At 38.9% G+C, this 13232-nt stretch overlaps 1 protein-coding gene across 1 annotated transcript in view; it reads right to left on the minus strand.

Annotated features, from left to right (window-relative positions):
- CUBN (cubilin) overlaps window positions 1-13232 on the minus strand; it is a 151919-nt gene that overhangs the window by 35561 nt on the left and 103126 nt on the right. Inside the window, exons 45-52 of the mRNA XM_075417480.1 lie at window positions 12649-12827; window positions 10758-10967; window positions 10326-10466; window positions 8434-8615; window positions 6691-6862; window positions 5512-5718; window positions 2379-2528; window positions 1391-1512 (exon numbers count right to left, since the gene is read on the minus strand). Coding sequence (XP_075273595.1) covers window positions 1391-1512; window positions 2379-2528; window positions 5512-5718; window positions 6691-6862; window positions 8434-8615; window positions 10326-10466; window positions 10758-10967; window positions 12649-12827 — 1363 coding nt within the window. The remainder of the gene's footprint in view (window positions 1-1390; window positions 1513-2378; window positions 2529-5511; window positions 5719-6690; window positions 6863-8433; window positions 8616-10325; window positions 10467-10757; window positions 10968-12648; window positions 12828-13232) is intronic.

The following is a 13232-nucleotide window of genomic DNA, read 5'->3' on the forward strand; positions in this document are numbered from 1 at the left end:
AAACAGTTGCAGGGTTGGGTCCTGTGGGCCTGGGTGCATCACATAAATAGATTGGGCTGGGCAGGCAGTTCTGACCCTGTCTCCCTCCCACACTGATCCTATTTGTCCTTGGAGTGATCTGCACACGGGTGGAATTTCCAGTTCAAAGATTTAGATTGCTGATCTAGTAAACTCCTGGATTTATTGATGTTGAAATATCGATGTATGCTAATAATTGCCTGGCCGTCTTCCAGTAAGTGGTTTTTTTTTTTTTATCAGTTCCAGGATTGGGATCTTTGTGGAAAAGTTTGGCAAATACATGAGACTTCTTCCTGTAACTTTTGTGTGTATTCATTTCCAAAGGAACTCTGCCTGAGGCAGAGACCAAATACAAATTTAGCTCAAATGGTTTAAGTTTGGAACTTTACCAGCAACTGAAACTGGCAGCTTATACTGGAAAAGGTTAGTCTGCCTTCACCGAGGGGGCTGCTGCTCAGTCCTTTTGAAATATAAATCTACTTCCATCTGATTAAGATTAGTTCTGCTTTAAACAATTTTGTGGATTAAATAGAAATTTTGTGTTCTACTAAAATAATCCTGTATTCTCTGAAGTAAATATCTAGGCAATGGTCTGAATATCATGCAGCAGAATAATTAGGACTATGGGTTTTCATTTCTAAGAAATACCTTTGTAGTTGTAAATAAGGAAAACATGATAGGGAAATTAATGAAAGACTTTACATATGAAAATCTGCAATGTATTTTTACAGAATTGCTTTTCAGATATTTTTCTGACCTGGACCACAAATGTCACCGATTGGACCTGTTCACCAAAGGATCAGTCAAATAATTCAGTGACTAAAGTTGAGCTCTACTTGCTCATAAAGGTGCTTAAATTGGCCTCTCAGCAGTTTGGCTCAAGAAAGTAGCACCTCAGGCAGCCTGTTAATAGTTATTGGGAAATAAGAGTAGCATCTCATTGATGTAATTTGTGCCATCAATCATATTATCTTCCAGACTAGCCATTAAGACATGAAAGCAACTTTCTAGTGGCTTGTAACTTTTCTGCAGAGATAAAAAATGTTTATTTTCATGATAGTGAGAATATCCATGCATATCTAATAACATGAGTTATTTTACCTTCTTAAACATAGGAAGTAATTGTTTAAAGAAGTCAGTGCTATGTTTTGAGGTCAACCTAGACTAGGATCCTTCTGCTTTTCAAAACGCGCAATCTAGTTTGGTTGTGTTATCTGTGTTTCTTCCTCTGTATTAGGTAAGGCCGATGGGGACATATTTCATTCCTCCACATTCCTGATTTTCCAAATTGTCTCAAACCTGTCCCTCAAGACTCAGAGGGTGCTTCTCACACTACCAGCTGCGCACACAATCATGACATTGTGTTACTCACAGTGATGGTTTCACCTTCAGGAGCTTCCAACAACCAGGCACAGTGATTCAAGTTGCTGTAAGGCTCTGGGTAGTTAGGACTTGAGATAACTCCGCTTTCACCTGACTGAATACCACCACAGGCTGAAAAAAAAAAAACAACATTTCAATACATTTTAGGAACTGAACACTATAATCAAATGAGTGGAAGATTATTCAGGTTGCAATAGTACTAAAATATATTTAAGTTGGACTGATATAGGTAAGCATGAACAATTTATCTGGGAAAAAACAAGTTTTAAAATCTTTGTTATTGAATAGTGAGTAAACAGATGCAATGACCTTGAAACTTTGCATTTATTCTGATACTTAATATAGCTCTGCAAAACCTTTGCCACTTGACACTTACAGCTGCCTCTTCCACTTCATATTCCATTTATTTATCTCAGACTCCTAAGCAAACCAGTGCCATTCTTGGACCAACGCAATCAAATTAAAAACTTGCTGATGTGTCTAGATACACACCAAGGCTAAATTCAGCCGTGACAGGAAGAATAGTTGTGTTGGCATGCAAATGGCAAAGTGGTGTAATTTGCACTGATATGGCTTTAAGTGTATTTCAAAATGAGTGCAAAGGTTCAAGCAGCAGAATGCATTTCAGCCATGCTAACACTCTGGAGGCCTATTTGAAGTAAGTCAAACTTGGCTGGAGTTACCTGTTACATCCCTATTCCCAAGAGCAACCAGCTGTTCTGAGTATTGCACTGCATTGCAACAACTCAAATGCTGTTTGGGGAGTGGGAACAGTGAGGCAGAAAATAAATCTGAAAGTTCAGTTGATAACATATGTTTGCTTTAGATGGATATAAATAGTGGCAGGCACTGTGTAACTTTTGAGGACCTCTTTGAGAGAGATCCCATAGTGTGTATTCTCATTACCACCAAAAGAATGGCAACATTCCCCAGAAGTGCTTCAGTTAGCAAGGGCAACAGTCTATCAAGCCATTTACCTTCAAACGTGTAATGGGCCAAGAATCCTGTATCTTCTGTGTTTTCATCGCTTACAAAGTGTACCCAGATCTGGGGGGCAGCTATGACTAGTGGCACAGATGGTGCGGCCTGGCCACAAAGTTTGGCTATTAGCTCTCCATCAGCATCCCCTGAGTGAAGAAAGAAAAAAAAAATACACTTTTTGAATCCTAAATGAGCTACAATAATGTAAAGGAATGCATAGGGCAAACGTGCATTTCATTTTGTTTTAACTAGAAAACAGAAAAGTACACATCACACTTCATAACTGATTATTTGTTATGGGTATAGGTAGAGGGCTGCAGTTCATCACTGGGATCTAAATCTCAATAATGACAAAGTCCTCTCCAAATCTGTGTTAATGATCCTTTTAATATCTTGGGCTCCTTCTCTCCCCTCCCTGCCATCCTGCACACTTTCATCTTGTATGACCTATCAGACCTGAAAACACAGAAAATGCCCCCAAACTCCAGGTGTTTTGAGGCAGAGCAGTGGGAAGAGATGGCCCAAGGAACTGATTGCATGGAAGCCTATTGAGCCTATGTGTTTGTGACATCCTCATTAAAGACAAAAATTTGAGTTTTCTACCATACAGGGATTTGCTTCATCCATGAACAAGCTGTCACTGCTGTATTAGTGGGCATCTCTTTCCTAGGGAGCTCAACATACTGTTCTCTGTATGGCAAGGCCATTGCACTTCCATGACACTGAATGTTTGCTCATGTTGGTGTAAGCTCTTATCCATCACATTTGTATCACATTCATAGAAGTACAAGCTTCTGTTTATTACTGATATATTCTCAGAAGGAAATGAAGTGTAATAGTCTTCCTCATGACATCCAGACAATGCCGTTCCTAAGTTTGCTTCTCTAATAACAGCAGGGTGCTGGTCTTAAAAGTCTCCTTTCAAAAGCAACTCCTAGCTCCACACAGAGTGATAGCCTGTTCTTGTGAAGAAGGCAGTAGAGCAAGAGGGACAAACCTTGGGCACTCTTCAAAGCCCTTTCACAGTTATTCCAAGTAACGTGGCTGAATAACTTGATCTTTTGGTCATATACAGTGACACAGCCACCATCTGAAATGCTTTGATGCACAGGTATAAATGGTGACATAAAATAAATTTCTATTAATGTAAATTGCACAGAGAAATGCTAAAACCTGTCTTGTTAACATGCACTAAAAGTGATACTGACCTGTACAAGGAGAAGACATGATAAATTACAGTTTGGGAAACAATAGTAATAATTACTTTGAGCATTAAAGTATAAGTGTATTTTTTCTTTTTTGCACTTCTTACAAAGTGATTGACTATATGACAGATGTGACCCAGGTTACTCAGTCTCTACAGTGTGAAACGTGACACCAGTCACTGCTTTCATGAATGGCCAGCTGGCCAGAGATCTAGACTGTTGATAAACAGAAAATGTAAACAGAAAGATTGTGCTGTAAGATTTGGTTGAAACTGAAGGGAATGGTCTGAAAGACAAAATCAAGGGTCTTCCATAAAAGTCAAAAGTTAGGAGTATATTTCACTGCAGCAATATGCTCAGCTGTACTACCACCTACAGACTACACGCACATGCATGATACTGTAAGAACTTAATACAAAGCCTTACCCTAAGACAAATGAAATATTTAGGTTATCTTTTTAGATTAAATGTGTCTCAGTGAATACACAAAGTCAATTCTGGGTTTTTTTTCATTCAGTACCATAAAGTGTGTTGTATGGGTAACTCAAAAGAATTTTACACATCTCAGTTTCATTTGGGGTCTCTCAGGTGACTTACAGTTGAACTGGACTTTTCACCAAATTCACTTCTGCTGTGTTGAAAGTCTTAAACAACACCTGCCTGAGTTTAGCGACATTCTGCACTATCCTCATCTCAGTGCTCATTAAATGTTACTTGTCTGCATACACAGCTGAATTAGGGCATTCTGCCTTGGACATGAGACTGGTTGTGAAACTGAAGATCCATTACTATGGCCAAAATGAACGTTACTACTTAGATTACAAAACTGTGTAGAGCAAAATAAGACTACATCTTTCCTCTTTCCTTTGATTGTATTGCCTGGAGGCCTGAGGTTCACAATAAAGTGAGAGCAGTGGGAACTGATGGTTACAGACCAGACATATTTTATTATTTCTTTCTATGAGTTCTCTTTCTATTATTTCCCAGCTCCAGTGCATACAGGGGAGGGAACTGTTAGGCTACACAGCTATGCATGCTTTGGCTCTACACAGGACAAACCGATGCTATACGACCAAGAGCTATCTCGTACAAATGAATGCAAATAAGAATGTAACAGATTCCTGCTCTGAAATACCCAACCCTCCTTTCAGAAATGATTTCCTGGTAAATTAGAACCTGCTCTCTCTGGGACTCACAGATACAGCCCCTCAGTGAAGACAACAGCTGGAGCTTTCATACTACACTAGGCATTAGATGATCAACTTTGCTCTGACATTTCCAGTTGCTTGTTGTTACAGATAGCTAAAGGTGCTCAAATATGCAGAGATATTACTGGTGCATTAATCCTGTTATTGTTTTCCATTTAAATGCTTTAGTCTGTATTTTTTTATGCAGTCTTACAGGAAATGTGGATTTGTTTTTGGAGAATTATCTTACAGAGTACAAAACCGGGATATGAAGTGGGTATGCAGCCCAGAGGCTATGAATAATTAAAGCAATCCACTCCTGCTGTCCCTGGAGATATTTCAGAAGCAGGGAGAGAACGGGCTGTGGACCAACTAAATTATTTTGATGATTCCAACTTCTCCTGACTGCCATCTTTCAAGGGAGATGAAGTGAAATTTGTATTGTCCCTTGTAAAGAGGTGTGTATTGCAACCACCAAAACAATTTATACCCCAAAGACACCTATCCAGTTTTCCATTTTCTCCCCTGAAAGCAAGGGTGGCCAAATCCATGCATCCATTGTTCTGGCACTGAAATCCCACTCCTGGTATCGAAGCCAGCATGGAAAGCATGCACGTGAAAACTCTCTCAAATGTACAATTGCTCTGCAAATACATATTAGCCAGATTTGGCACAAACACAGTTGCACAGCTGGAATCTTGATAGACTTAATCTATTCTCCTGCTGAACATACAAACCTATTCGTAAGTCTAGGTAGTCATACTGGCAGTCCTGGTGATGTTCCAAGTGGAAATCCTCAAAAGAGATATATATGGATGAGTTATAATGGGAAGGGTTTTCAATGGTCCATTCACAGTTCAGGTTACTTGTGTAATTTTTGACACCATCATAACTAGGAGAAGAGAAATTTCCACCTTTATATCCCATCAGGGTTCCACCACAAACTGCAGAAACAAAAAATAATTTTTTAAAAAATAGTTAAAATTCTTGTACGAAGAGAAATCTTGCCCCTGCTTATTCTGATGTGCACATGTCAGCAAGCATACATACTGATTAGATCAAAACTTTTTCTGTCATGTTCCTTTTTTATAATTCACTGCTGTGTACAAGAGAATTCTTGCCTAGTGTTCCTGAATTTATTGGCAAGTCTTTAAACACACATGTGTAAAGCAAAGAAACAATTATTCATGTATCAAATAAAATATATCAGCAGCACCATCAATACAACAAGCATTATTGAATATTTTGATGAAATCCCACTGCAGCTCCAGTTCAGTGTTGCTCAGCCCTACCCATTACTACTAGACTCGAGATTTTTCTGGAACATACCCTCAAAAACATTACACATGGTACAGTAGGATGCTTGGAGGGGATTTGGAGAATTGAGTTTGAAAGACTCAAGGCAGTAGTAGTAAGGCTCTGCCAGCTGCCTCCTCTCTGGAGGCTGAGCTTGCAAAAGTAGGTTAGCTGCACTCTTTCACAAGCTATGATAATTTAATTACCCCCCTGAGTAATAAGGAAGCACTTGAATTATTCGAGTTGTCTATGGATCTATGTTTTTTGGATCTGTTCATGGAATAAGGCCACTTCAGACCATCTCTTACTCAAGACTAAGTACGAAACAATAAATCAGTAGTGAGAGTGAGGACTGTGATCCATAACAGAGATTGTTCTTTTCATTTGAAGTTTGACATAACAGGCACATAAAGTCCATAACTCCCAGAGATTCCCCACTTTTTCACATCTTTTCAACTAATTAAAGATATGTTATCTACTTCCACCAAAGAGCTGTAAGAAGAAAAAAAAAGGCATCAGAGGTTTATTGTTTATCTAGGTTATTTTTTAACATGCACCAGCAATTTAACTATGAAATGACTCACTAAAGATCAAACACTTAATTCATAACCACACACTACCTGCATCTTCACTAGACGTGTATGAGACACTGAAGCCTCTGGCTGCATGGGACATATCTGTCACCAAAATGACTTTCATTGTGTTTCCAGACGATTTCACCTCAGTGCCTGGATTTACCTCACCACACAGCATGGCCAGCCGGGGGGAGTTCTGTCTGAAGCCATTGTAAACCTGTTGGGTCAAAATAAACTCTTATGAGATCAAAATACAGTCTTATGAGCATCTCCTGTATTATTTGATTTAACAGTGCTTCATATATTTAACACAAGGTTCATTGATGTCCTTCACAGCAGGTTAGTTCCCAAGTCTACTCAAAACCTTGGAACAAACTTCCATTGCCTTGAATAGGTGAGGCTCTGAAGCAAAACGTCAAAAATACCTTGCTTATTTTGGCAAAACACAAACATATGCCTCCTCTCCTCTCTTTTTTTTTTTTTTTTTTTTACAGAAATGGAAACAGTTTACTTGGGAAAAAAACTGTATTTTAGCTCAATGTTTATATCTTCATTCATTTAATAATGTCAGCTACTGATCATATTCATTCCATTTTAAACGATCATCTTCGTAGTCTTGCTAAAGCCAACATCAGCTTTATCAAAAATCTCCTCAAAATTCTTTGATGCTCGTGGGTTTTTCTTTTATTAGTTCCAACATTTCACTTTTTGATGATCCAGATATATTTTGCAGTTTCTTTCATACAGCCTTTACCTAGGAGTTAATTTTCTTCTTTCTACTACTATCTCAGCAGTGCAAGCAAGGCAGAAACGATGTTTCCCACTGAGATTTGGAGTATGTTAGAGAGCTGAAAGCACAAAAGCTGGCAGGACAGATCTTCCTTTAAGAGATAATTACTTCATTAATCAATAAAAAGCCAGCTCCCCATGGTCTATCTAAAGCATCTGTTAAGGAAAACAAGGGGAAGATCATCTACAAATCACAAGGGAGAGCTACTTCACCCCCTCACATTTGTGCATGGGCTAGTTTCTGATCATTCTAAAAATAATTCCTGTGTTTATACTGCTAAATTGAACAAAAGGGAAACTCAACTGTATCTTCCATTCCTGCAGTTTCACAGAAGAATCATATTTTTAAGGCATTTGTACATGCCACCAGGTCCAGTTAGGTGTGCCAGGTTTGATTTTTTTTTCACTAAATAACAAAAAATCTAAAATAACCATGATAAAGTAACCAAAATCTATCTTTTTGGAGATGGGGGGTGACAAATATGTAGAATTTTCTGGGGTTTCTCTATCTTTCTTTCAGAATATGCAAGGTCCAACACACTTGTTGCAATTTGTTTCAATCTGTTTTTTTTCCTCTTTCTTTTGGTTTTTTTTTAACTGACAACAATAAGTAACAACAGCAGCAACAACCTCCAAAGTCAAGAGAGACCTGGAACTGACTGACGGACTTTGTGTCCACAGAGAAGAGACATTGAAAGCTTGCATAAACCCTGGAGGTTTTTCCATCATTGACAAAGAGACAATTCCAATTATTTCTTCAAGTCCTCCCCTCTGCCTGGACCACAATTCTAAAATTTCCATACCCTAAAACAAACAGATGGGTTTAGACACCCTACAGAGTTAACTGTCTCTCAATTCTCTGTTTTCCCCGGATTAAATTATGATTGGTTTTAAAACCAGATTGTAGACCTATATATGACATTTCAGCTCTATTACATCCATTAATGCTCCCTAAAGGGATTAGGAAGAGAATTTTCTGCTTTCACGCCCAATACTCACAGCCACGTAATCTGATGAGCACCTCCAGTGTTCTTCAGTTCTCATATCATTAAAAGTTAGAGTCACACGTCGGCCTTCTTCCACTGTGATCCTCCATTCACACACTCGATTATGTGGGTATAGGTTGGGATAGTTGGGTGAAGTAAATGTTCCAACAGAGGCAGTAAAATCCCCACCACATTCTGAAATACACAAATATCAGGACACTTCTTAGAGTAAAGCATTGCTTATAGAGTTACAGCAAAAAAACTTTATCATGCAAGAAAAGGGATCCCGAGAGCTGGATTTGATATGCCTATTCTGTCTATATGTTTGTCTAAACAGCTAAGTTCCTGCAAGTCTTTATCGCTCAGCCATGAATGTAATTGAATATTAATTGACCATAGGAGCTCCTTTTAGTCTAATTATTAATATTCCCTTGCATGAAGGGCTCATGCCAGGCTTCAGAAGCCTGAGTGACCCACAGGCTTTGAAGCCAAGCGGTACAAGCCTCCCACTGTGGCAGGATTGAGACATTTCTGCCCTTCAGATGACTGAGCAGAGCTACACAGAACAAGCAAGGTCTTAGAGTGGGTAGTGATGAAGGATGTGTTTTTCCTCCACTGGTTAAACAGAGGTAGAGAAAAAGCTTTCAGGGATTTTAAGAAACGTTTTTTCAGTAGAGTTGTTTTGTGTTTTTCCTGTCTTTGTTATGAATATCAAATTGTGCTGTGAGGAAAGAACACTAAAGATCTTGGGTGTAGAGTGCATTTTTCTTCTGAGACTAATGGTATAAATTTACCAACTTACACTTGGTTTCTTTTTAAAATACAGAGATATAGTTTAATGGAGTGCAGTGGGACAGTTAGTCCCTTTCCTCACCCTCACAGACTCCTGCAGAATACTCTAATCTGTGTATCCACTTGTGTTGAATTTTTGCTAATACAGTTTCTCATCTATGGTTGCATAACAGGGTCCTGGGAGTGGAATAACATTCTTTTGGAGTTTGCTTCCCCCTCTGTTATTTTATTGCAGAAGCAAACATGAAGAATAAAGAAGCTTTCAGCTGAGCTTTCAAATGAGCTGGAAGGAGTTAAGAAGCATGAGCAGGAGATGTTTCAAGAACACTACTGCAAAGAATTTCTTAAAAAGTAGCCATATTTCGGCAGGACAAGCATTGCATGGGCACTAAGAGTGTGAAAGAGAAGTGTGAAGCAGGACTGGGTCTATGTCCTGATCAAAGCAGCTCTTTGCAGTCATCGTGCATGGGACGAGGCAATGGGCATAAATTGAAACACGTGAAATTCCATCTGAACATATGAAAACACTTTTTACTCGTTGGAGACATTCAAAACCCCACTGGCCACAGTCCTGGGCAACTTCCTCTACCTGACCCTCCTTGAGCATGGGGGTTGGACTACCTCGTTTCCAGAGGTCTCTTCCAATCTCGGTGGCTCTGCAGTTCTGTGATTCTGCTTAATACCTATTGGTTAAAAACTATTGGTTTTAGGGAGGTTTAAGAATACCACTCACTTCATAGGGACAGAATAACATAAAGGCAAATCACAGCATTTCTTTACCTACCTCCTCACCAAGAGGGATGTGGGGAGGGTATGTTAGGACATCCCTAGACTGATTGCTGGATAGGTGTGGACAAGTGTGCTTCATTTGCATGAGACCTACCACTTCCAGTAAAATCCATTATAGCAGGAGACTGCTTGCCTCTCAGAGTTTTAGCTTGGCTAAGAAGTGATCAGAGAGCTCAATTCGTACTTCCCCAAGAGCTTAAATTTAAAAGCAAATAGACAGCACTCAGAGAATAACTGATCTAAAATAAATGCTGTACTAGTGCAGTTATGGTCTGTGGTATATGTTGCTTCCCTGAAAGTAACTTGCAACCTTAGAAATCCAACCTTCAGTACTGGAATCAAAGCGCAGTCTGAATCCTCGGGCATTCACAGATCCATCAGTGACAAACTTGACATAAGCAAAACTGTCAGAAGTGTCCACAGCATCAGGGACAAAATTACCACAGTACCTGCCCAACAAATTTCCTGCAAATATCAAATACAGAAAGACATTTTTGTTTCAATATATTATTTATATTGAAGCATCACTTTCCAATTTAACTGGACAGGCAGGAGTAAACTAGTAAAATCAAGTTCTGGCTGGAAAATAGAGGGGTTTTATTTGTCTTTGCTTCAGCAAGCAAGGCAGACAGAAGCAAATACTGTACATTGAAAAGGCTCACTTTGTACCCAAAGGGAAATGCTTTTAGGAACCTCTGGTGAGGTTTTGTAGTAGTACTAGGGAAGGGAAAACAAACACTGAAATAATTCTCAGACCAGAAGCGTTGTATTCTCGGATCTCCACAAAGTCATTTGTGCACTCAGAGGAGTTTTGAATATCTAGGTCTTCTAGTCTGATGGTAAGATAATGGCCCCTGGGACCCTGCAGAAACCATTCGCATAGCAGGTTGTCTTGATAGTGAATCTCAGGGTACCCCATGCTTTCAATGATGCCAGTTTGTCCTATCACTGTCCCGCCACAGGGAGCTGCAAAAGGAAGAACATTGCTTGGTTGAGTGAAGAGCCTCAGAGAGATGACCTTCCTCCTAAACAAGACTTCAAGCTAAAAGGCACAACTGACTTGTTCTCTAACTGTGGTAATAAAACAGGAATTACAGGAACTGCCTTGCAGTTAAAAATCTTCCACACTATCCTAATGCAACCGGTCCTAGTTTGTTGAGGGTTTTTTTCCCATCACACCCCCTTTCATTGCAAGCACCCCTTCCTCTCTGTCACAGATTTCAAGATCTCTATCTAATCTCTACCCGTGTTTGTATTTACCAGAAAATCTTGAAAAGATTTATTAGATAATTGTAAAGAAATTTAGTCTGCTAAATGTAGATCTAGATTTTTTATGACTAACAAAGGTTGATTGCTGGTTTGGGCCTACAGCTATGGTTCAGACTCCTCTTTCCTGCAGTCCTTTCTTGTTCCACTCCTTGTGATGCTTTGGTAAAGGATCACTGCACACTTTGGGAAACAGCTATTTATTTTTAATTTTCTTTATGAAAACTCGTTTTGCTGTGGTACCTGCAAATATAAGTTCATAATACTAAAGCTTACAGCAAATAATATTCCCAGGTGGAATTTATTGGATTTTACATTGTATTGTGTGTGTCTGCGAGTTACAATCTTTGTGTGCCAGTAACAGTTCTGCTCATACTATCTGCTCTTTTGAGTGATTAGCGCTTTGTTCCAGGTTGACTGGCATACAGCTGAGATACTGTAAATGTTTCATGGATAAATATAAATTATGGCTTCATATACTAACAATGTTTTCCTGCAAGTTGCTTCAGTTTTCACATTCAGAAACAGAATAGCACACTATATTGGTTTAAGTGTTTGAGATCTAACGCAATCAACAAAAATTCTGTGTAAAGCAATATAGTCCACTGCTTTGCCTTTGAGAAATTAACAGTCCTAGACTTTCCTGTATGAGTAATATTAACATAATAGTTGCTATTCATTGAAGATTATTAACATTATCAAAACAAAATGTAGCATATTTCTGAACCTGACAAAAGACTATTTTTTATTTAATTTTAAAACTTTGCTAGTGCTTTCTAATCCTGTTTTTGCAGCTTGAGCGCAACTATTTTAAAGTATTTCTCTTCCCAGCTAACAAATGATGGTTCTTACTCTTTTTTCCTTTTTCAGCCCATTGTTGTGCTGCTGCTGTTTTTCTAACAGCATTGTTATTGTAGATTGATTTACATTTACATAGAGAAGATCCTAATTTGTTCTGCTTCTGACAACTCTCAGCTGATCTTTCCATTCCCCTTCAAGATCCTGCTCATGAAAAAGACACTAATTTTGCATGCTGAAAATCAAATCGTGTTACATGACTTTTTCCACGTCAAGCTTTTTTTCCTGCTGTCCCTTTGATAATTGTCTTTGACAAGAGGTTATCCAATCTTTGTTTCCACTGCTGCAGATCTATGAACACTTGCCAATTCCTACTTTCATAGTTTTGACCTCTTGCTATGCGCAGAACTTGCTGATCTTAACTCGTATGATGATTCTGATGCCTTAGCTCTAACATTAATTGAAAGAGACATGTATCTGCCAGTCTACCTCATAGGCATGATTGAAGCCCTAGTACAAAAGCCTGACACTTAAGACCAAAATCTTCTCTAAAATCAGATAAATTGATAAATGCAAGCATTACCAATGGAGTATTTAGCATTGAATCCCACATGCGTGGCACTGCTGTCAGACCTGAACCTCAGGTACATGACAGCTCCTGAGGATCTCTGCGAGCCTGGCATCAGACCTCCACACAGCTTGGCAATGATGGGGGCAGTGGAGTCAGCGCCGTTGCGTACCTCTAGGTAACTGGAAGTGCAGCTAGAAGAGGAGAGAATTTCTTGTTCAATGCATAGCAGTAATGCTTTGAAATCATTTCAGTATCTGCACAAAGCCATGAAGCTGTACTAAATTAGATCAGTTTCCACGCAGTGTGATCTGGACAGAATCAACAAGTTCATAATCAATTATAATTATGTAATATTTGAATCAAAATAAGTGCTAGAAGCATTGAGAAAGGTTAATTTCAAGCCCAGTCTACGATCAGATCAGATCTGACAGAATCAAGTTCTGGGGAGGGGTATGAGCAGCACTGATAAAGCAGTTGTGACCATCTTTAACATATTCTTTTTGGCCGCGTTCAGATTCAGCAGATATTCCCTATTAAGTCTCATTGATGACTGTTGAATTAAGGAACACATATAAGACAGATGAAAGGAATAAAAA

Source organism: Opisthocomus hoazin, chromosome 4 (genome assembly GCF_030867145.1).
Source record: "Opisthocomus hoazin isolate bOpiHoa1 chromosome 4, bOpiHoa1.hap1, whole genome shotgun sequence".
NCBI classification, from domain to species: Eukaryota; Metazoa; Chordata; class Aves; order Opisthocomiformes; family Opisthocomidae; genus Opisthocomus; species Opisthocomus hoazin.